The sequence below is a fragment of the Symphodus melops genome (genome assembly GCF_947650265.1).
Source record: "Symphodus melops genome assembly, contig: SUPER_20_unloc_1, whole genome shotgun sequence".
Classification (NCBI taxonomy): domain Eukaryota; kingdom Metazoa; phylum Chordata; class Actinopteri; order Labriformes; family Labridae; genus Symphodus; species Symphodus melops.
The window spans coordinates 1-8,490 of record NW_027636787.1 but is presented as its reverse complement, the minus strand read 5'-3'; the positions used below and the strand labels follow the sequence as shown (position 1 = coordinate 8,490).

General features: G+C 48.0%; 1 protein-coding gene across 1 annotated transcript; it reads right to left on the bottom strand.

The window, feature by feature from the left end:
- Window positions 1-3,687: 3,687 nt before the first annotated feature.
- On the bottom strand, window positions 3,688-8,485 carry snapc2 (small nuclear RNA activating complex, polypeptide 2; the record flags this gene model as incomplete). Its single annotated transcript, XM_079373377.1, has 6 exons — window positions 3,688-4,497; window positions 4,574-4,662; window positions 4,831-5,358; window positions 5,745-5,910; window positions 6,956-7,129; window positions 8,348-8,485. Coding segments are annotated over 6 exons (1,401 nt in total), but the record flags the coding sequence as incomplete, so codon positions are not given.
- Window positions 8,486-8,490: the final 5 nt, after the last annotated feature.

Here is an 8,490-nt window from a genome sequence, read left to right as displayed (position 1 = left end):
TTTGTGACATTCAGTGTTGTACAAGAACAGACGTTGATGAGCTTCTAGAAAGATGATTAGGAGGCTGTGCATTTTGAAACTTTGATTCTTTTCAATATGATTTCTGTGATTTTAATGACCGATTACAGCAAAAAGAAACAAAGCTTTAACCAAACAGCTCATACACTGTGGTTATGGAAAGTATTCAGACTTTGTTTCATTGCAGCCATTCTCGAAAATCAAAAAAGTCCATTTTATTTCTTATTAATGTACACTCAGCACCTTATCTTGACAGAAATTTTTTTTAGAAATGTTATTAAAAAAAGAAATGGTCATAAGTACTCAGAGCCTTTGCTCAGTATGAAGTAGAAACCAGCTTTGAGCTCGTACAGCTGCGAGTCTTCTTGATGATGCAACAAGTTTTTCACACCTGGATTTGATCTACAATCTAGAGTGCAGGTGTTTATCTGCAATAACAACTGATTAGTCCATATAAATATACAGTATGTGGATATATATATATATATATATATGTATGTATGTATGTATGTATGTGTGTGTGTGTGTGTGTGTGTGTGTGTGTGTGTGTGTGTGTGTGTGTGTGTGTGTGTGTGTGTGTGTGTGTGTGTGTGTGTGTGTGTGTGTGTGTGTATATGGTGGCTGGGCGGGAGGTATTTGATTCCATTGACAGGTTATTGCTGGTCAAAGGTGATTTGTTTTCCTGGTGTAACTTTAGAGCTGAATCTTTGTTTATTGGGAAAGATGGATCACATTTTCCAGAAGACACGCCTCTTAGCTTTGTGGAAATATTCAGGGGAAGTCATGTGGAGCGAGCGGGAGGGCGTGATGGCGTTTATATCCTGTGACTAGTACATGAACATAAAGGTTCTGAACGCCAGCGTAAAGAAAGTGCTTCATCGTGTTATTGGTTCCTGATTGGACGTTTTATGACCCGACAGTGGAAAATGTTACATAACTGCAAAATAAAGTCATAAATTTCTGTTTCTGATTAAACAAAACTCAACCCTTCCTTGTTCTAAGTCCTTTAAGAGGCGTGTCTTCTGGAAAATGTCATCCATCTTTCCCAACAAACAAAGACTCAGCTATAAAGTTACACCAGGAAAACAAATCACCTTTGATCAGCAATAACCTGTCAATGGATTCAACAGCCTCCTCGCCCTGCCACCATATACACACACACACACACACACACACACACACACACACACACACACACACACACACACACACACACACACACACACACACACACACACACACACACACACACACACACACACACACACGTATATATATGTGTATATATATATAAAACTTCAGGCTGACATTTTGAAAGGGGATTTGCAGGAAGAAGTTGTTGCTCACGTTAGGTTAAAAAATTCTGCTGTTTGTTGCAAAATCTTGAAAAGCTGCTCTTAAGGTTTCACAGAGTGACGACCTGAGAGGTGACCACGAGGAGGAGACGGGTGTGTGTGTGTGTGTGTGTGTGTGTGTGTGTGTGTGTGTGTATATGTATACCTGAGAGGACACGGGTCTCTTTAACGAGGCTGATGAAACGGCTGCAGCCGTCATGCGCCGCACACGCCGTCTTTGTAACGAGGTTGTTACCATGACAACCCAACACAGGAATTGATGGCGTGACACAGTGATCCTCCTGCTGCTCTCTTTATCTTCCTGTAATCACAGCGTTCAGGTTATTCTTTAACACAATGACGTCAACGCCACGAGGAAGTAATCGAGCGTGCGCGTGCAGAGGAGCTCAAGGACGGGTTAAAGAGATGAACTTAGACCCCGAACAGTCGAGACACCCGAGGTAGAACAAAGCACAGCCATATTCATTCATCACTTCAACATGTCTAGAACATGTCTACTTTACTGCACAGATTTGCTTTTTTACTTTTATGCATCTGACCCAAAAAGGAGAGGAGTGAAGAGGAGAGGTTCTCTGGAGGGACCGCTGTGATCACACTCTGAGCTGTCCCTCCACATCACACGTTCACAGAGTCATTCATGACCAATGAGCTCAGTTTGTATCAATACGCTTTTCAAGCTTTGAAAACACTTTAACACACGTAGTTTAGGTGGAAACTCCATCCATCCATTTTCTGCCTCTTATCCGGGCCGGGTCGTGGGACAGCAGTCTAAGCAGAGACCCCCAGACTTCCCTCACCCCAGACACCTCCTTCAGCTCTCCCGGTGGGACCCCGAGGCGTTCCCAAGCCAGCCGAGAGACATAGTCTCTCCAGCGTGTCCTGGGTCTACCCCGAGGCCTCCTCCCGGGGGGACACCTCCCTAGGGAGGCATCCGGATCAGATGCCCGAGCCTCCTCAGCTGACTCCTCTCGATGTGGAGGAGTAACGGCTCTACTCCGAGCTCCTCCCTGGTGACCGAGCTCCTCCCCCTATCTCTAAGGGTGCGCCCAGCCACCCTACGGAGGAAGCCCATTTCAGCCCCGAGATCTCGTTCTTTCGGTCCTGACCCAAAGCTCATGACCATAGGTGAGGGTAGGAACGAAGATCGACCGGTAAATCGAGAGCTTCGCCTTTCAGCTTAGCTCTTTCTTCACCACGACGGACCGATACAGCGACCGCATGACTGCAGACGCCGTACCGATCCGTCTGTCGATCTCACGCTCCATCTTCCCCCCACTCGTGAACAAGACCCCGAGATACCTAAACTCCTTCACCTGGGGCAAGGACTCCCCACCGACCCGAAGGGGGCAAACCACCTTTTTCCGATCGAGAACCATGGCCTCAGATTTAGATCTAGGTGAGAAGGAGACTCAGAGGGCAACAGGTGGAAAATGTCTAAATATCAAAGTCTGTCATTTTTAAATTCAGGACAACAGTCACTAATGTCTGTGTGCTGCTGTGGTGTCTCTCCTGTCAGCTTGCTCAGCTGCTTTCATCACTCTGTATGGTCCTACATACGTCATGGATGTACTCACAGGTCATGTATGTACTGACAGGTCATGTATGTACTCACAGGTCATGCATGTACTCACAGGTCATGCATGTACTCACAGGTCATGGATGTACTGACAGGTCATGTATGTACTGACAGGTCATGCATGTACTCACAGGTCATGCATGTACTCACAGGTCATGGATGTACTCACAGGTCATGTATGTACTCACAGGTCATGTATGTACTCACAGGTCATGTATGTACTGACAGGTCATGTATGTACTGACAGGTCATGTATGTACTGACAGGTCATGCATGTACTCACAGGTCATGCATGTACTCACAGGTCATGCATGTACTCACAGGTCATGTATGTACTCACAGGTCATGTATGTACTCACAGGTCATGTATGTACTCACAGGTCATGGATGTACTCACAGGTCATGTATGTACTCACAGGTCATGTATGTACTCACAGGTCAGGATGTTTTTCTTAAAGACTATGAAATAAAAAGTAGAGCGTGTGGATCAGTGTGTTCAGACTGAACAGATCTACATCACAGTCCTCATATTTAAACACAATCAGCAGAGTCAGGGATCATGACAACAAACGTTCACTTTAATCTGAGAGAAGCAGCCGGAACAACAACATGAACAACCTGACAGCAACATGAACAACCTGACAGCAACATGAACAACCTGACAGCAACATGAACAACCTGCAATCGACCTGCAAACACACGTTTACACATCCTGAATGTTCAGCAGCATTTATCCTCTAACACGTCTGTCTACAAACCCCTCCAATGATGAGAAAACATGTTCCCTTCATGACATCACAAAGGGCAGTAGCCCCTCCCCTTCATGACATCACAAAGGGCAGTAGCCCCTCCCCCAGGTGGGTGACACTCCCACAGCTAGGTGTTTGTTCTGCCCTCTGAGTCTGCCTTCTCACCGTAAACAATAGGACATGGAGCCAGAAAGCAGCGAGTACACCCGAGCCCTTCCAGAGAGGGGGCGTGGTCAGACACAGCTCATTTACATATTTAAAGCTACAGACACAGAAACAGCCTGTTCTGAGCAGGGCTGAAATAGAGGGGTTTATAGACATGATCAAATACAGGATCAGAGTGGATTTACAACAACACACTTCACACACATGATGAAGAGGAGGAGGACACTGATTTCACCTGAAGAAGAGGAGGTCATGTGACCTTTAAATAAATGTGTGAAGAGAAGAAGACGAGGATGAATCCTGTGTCCTGGTCTGAAACTCGACTCTTTCACGTTGATGCCGTGTGAATCAGAACTTCCCTCCGTTGTAAAAGTTTCACAGGCACCATGAAAGGGTTGAGCGGGGGGCAGACCCCAGTGGCATGCGCGTCCTGATTGGACGTGGCGTTGCCGCTCGCAGATGATTGGCTCTCAGCGTCCTGTGGCTGCAGTGCGACCCCCTCGCTGTGTGTGTCAGCGGAGTTCTGCTGAGCGTCGGGTCCGTCCCTCTCTGGAGCAGCGAGTCGGCCCTGCAGGTCTTTGAGCAGGTCTCTGGCCGTCCTGGACTCAACGGGGGAGGAGAGACTCTGATACACCTGCAGACAGAAGGAGAGCGGCGAGTTCAGACCTGTTTCCTACCTTCACACCGGCTGCTGCAGCTTTCAGCTTTACCTGTTTCAGGTGTTTCTGCAGCTCTTTGCAGTTGAGCTGTGGAAGCTCCTCCTCCAGAGACATCAGCAGATCCAGCATGATGGCGCCCTCTGCAGGACACAACATGACATGAGGACAATTTCAAAATGAAAACAAACTTCTTCAGGTTTGTCTCTGAGGAGGACGCAGCGTGTCCAAACGGATCCTCCCTGAGACTTTGAATGACTCAAACGCCCTGGTGAAAAAAGGACAATGAGGGGGCGGGGTTTGTGACTCACCCATGGGGGTCAGCTGACACTCCTCATCGGGCTTCAGGATCACACTCAGGTATTTGTAGATCCGCTCAAAGTCCACCGCACACTTCACCCCAGTCCTCCCAGGACTGTCCTCCTTTAACCTGCTGCTCCCACCTAACCCAGCAGGGGGGGCGGCCGGGCCAGGGGGAGGGGGCGGCGTGGTCAGGGAGCTGATAGAGGGGGGGGCAGCAGGACTGGGAGCTGAGGGGGGAGGACTGGAGATCTGTTGCTCTGAGGGTTTCTGAGTCTTCGTTCCCCTGGCTGACGAGTCTGAACTGGGTGTGACTGGTGTAGTAACCATGGTAACGGGGGTGTTTGACACAGGTTGGGGGGGTGCAGTAGGAGCCGTCTGACAGGAGGGGGCGGCAGAGGCTCCAGTTCTTGTAGATTGGTCTACCTTGACTAGAGGGACTCGAAGCACTTTTGAGGAAGCGGAGAGTCTCTTTGCAGGGTCCATGGAGGGGACCGGAGTCTTCAGGACCAGGAGGGGGGGGGCAGGGGCACGCACACCTGGGGGGGACATAAAAAAACATCAAAACATCCCCAATAATTCTGTCAGACCGTGACCCCATGAGGTCCACGTCAGACCGTGACCCCACGAGGTCCACGTCAGACAGTGACCCACGTCAGACCGTGACCCCTTGAGGTCCACGTCAGACCGTGACCCCGTGAGGTCCACGTCAGACCGTGGCCCCACAAGGTCCACGTCAGACCGTGACCCCGTGAGGTCCACTTCAGACCGTGACCCCGTGAGGTCCACTTCAGACCGTGACCCCACGAGGTCCACGTCAGACCGTGACCCCGTGAGGTCCACGTCAGACTCTGACCCCGTGAGGTCCACGTCAGACCCTGACCCTGTGAGGTCCACGTCCCACTCTGACAGGAACTCTACACACCTGGATGGATGGCGAGCTCCCTACCTGCTGAAGGTGCTGGTCTGGACACGGGTCTGGGGGGGACGGTACGTCCCACGGGTCTGCTCTGATTCGAGGTCTGTCTGTGGAGGTTTGGGGGGTCACAGTTCCTCAGGGTCCGCGGCTCTGTGGACGAAATGACCAACATCTGACGGAGAGAGAGAGGAGACGGTCACACGCCTGCAGAGAGGAGCAGTAAGAAGATGTTTGACCACCAACTTCAAACACACTAAAGGATTCAGTCCAGTCAGCTGGCTGCGTCACATGACTGAGTAAACGCTTTCACAGAAACAGAAGGGCAGCAGGTGGAGCACATCATGAAGCTATCATGAAGCTAACATGAAGCTAACATGAAGCTATCATGAAGCTATCATGAAGCTATCATGAAGCTAACATGAAGCTAACATGAAGCTAACATGAAGCTATCATGAAGCTATCATGAAGCTAACATGAAGCTATCATGATGCTATCATGAAGCTAACATAAAGCTATCATGAAGCTATCATGAAGCTAACATGAAGCTATCATGAAGCTAACATGAAGCTATCATGAAGCTAACATGAAGCTAACATGAAGCTAACATGAAGCTATCATGATGCTATCATGAAGCTAACATAAAGCTATCATGAAGCTATCATGAAGCTATCATGAAGCTATCATGAAGCTATCATGAAGCTAACATGAAGCTATCATGAAGCTAACATGAAGCTAACAGTCTTCACTCCAGAAGGGCTCATCATGAGGGGGGCAAACATGGATTCAAAGGGGTCAAAGTTCAAATCGCTACTCTGAAAAATGAAAGGCAGCTGCAGAGCGGAGGAGGTGTGTGGTTGTAATGAGGAGGCGTTGCCATGGCGATGGACAGAAAATGAAAGAGAAAAACTGCAACAGCACAACAAGAAGAGCAACATGAAGGATCCACTATGAGTGAATCCTGCACACCTCAAACAACAGATCAAGAAGAAGTCAAAGTCTTTATGTTCTTTGGATTCTGAGCTACAAAGACTTATTATCTTTTTCATAAAAATTACAACAATATTTTCTCACTGTCATCATTTATTGTGTTTTTATGTTATTTTTGAAGAGGTCAAAATACAAAAACTTCCTGACAGTATTATTTTAAATACAGCAGGATTCTAACCCGACCCGGCCGTGTAAAGAGTCTGAACCCGCTGGACTGAGTTTGTGGTCACCTGAGCGAAGGCCGTGTTGATGGTCTCTTCAAGGCTTCCCGTCACAGAAGACGCCATGTCAGTCCACAGCTCCACGGGCTTTTTGACCTTCCTCTCCTCCCGTCTCCTCCTCTCTAACTCAGAACTGGCAGACGAGATCACTTTGTCCTTCAGAGAGTCCACCTGGGACTGGATCTGCTCGAGGAACAAACAGGAAACTGATTTTACCTGCCAGGACTTCACACGGAGGAAACAGGAAACAGAAAAGTAAACGATGCGTGAGCTAAAGACTGCATGAGGTAGAGAGAGAGCAGGGAGGCTGTGATTGGTTCATCAGAGAGCAGGGAGACAGGAAGGCTGTGATTGGTTCATCAGAGAGCAGGGAGACAGGGAGGCTGTGATTGGTTCATCAGAGAGCAGGGAGGCTGTGATTGGTTCATCAGAGAGCAGGGAGACAGAGAGGCTGTGATTGGTTCATCAGAGAGCAGGGAGGCTGTGATTGGTTCATCAGAGAGCAGGGAGACAGGAAGGCTGTGATTGGTTCATCAGAGAGCAGGGAGACAGAGAGGCTGTGATTGGTTCATCAGAGAGCAGGGAGACAGGAAGGCTGTGATTGGTTCATCAGAGAGCAGGGAGACAGAGAGGCTGTGATTGGTTCATCAGAGAGCAGGGAGGCTGTGATTGGTTCATCAGAGAGCAGGGAGACAGAGAGGCTGTGATTGGTTCATCAGAGAGCAGGGAGGCTGTGATTGGTTCATCAGAGAGCAGGGAGACAGGAAGGCTGTGATTGGTTCATCAGAGAGCAGGGAGACAGGGAGGCTGTGATTGGTTCATCAGATTGGTACCTCGTGGCAGACATTGGTTGAAGTTTTTACAGACTTACAAACTGATACAGATGATGGATTTTCGGTGAACGCTAACAAACGCTTAGCAAAGATTCATCTACATTAAACCAGTTTGGTGAAAGTTCTATATCGAGCTGCATCACTTTATGACTGACATTTATTCACATTAATCATTTATTGGCTTAATTAATAATAAATTAAACATTTAAAATAATTATAATTAATGAAACGGGTGGAATAAAGTTTGGCTTAGTCTAATAATAATCATTACACAAAACCTCACGTGTTTATCATTAGGACCATTTCATCCTTCACACCTGCTGTCAATAAAGCTGAAAGTCACCAGATAACACGGTCACACTTTGAGACGTAACACCTGATTAAAGTACATTAAGCTACAAATCACCAGATAACACGGTCACACTTTGAGACGTAACACCTGATTAAAGTACATTAAGCTACAAGTCACCAGATAACACGGTCACACTTTGAGACGTAACACCCGTCTGTTTCTGAATCCTCATTTAAAACAGTTTAAACTTTAGATTCTTTAAACACCAGACCTTACCTCCTCCACAGACCGGGTCCTGATGGACTTCTTCAGGGCACTGTGGTCCAGGTCCAAGTCTCCGGTCCCGTTCGCGGTTCTGCTCTGACTCTTCAGCCCCTTCAGGAGCTTCACGTGCTCCGGTCTCTGCCACTTCCAGGGCT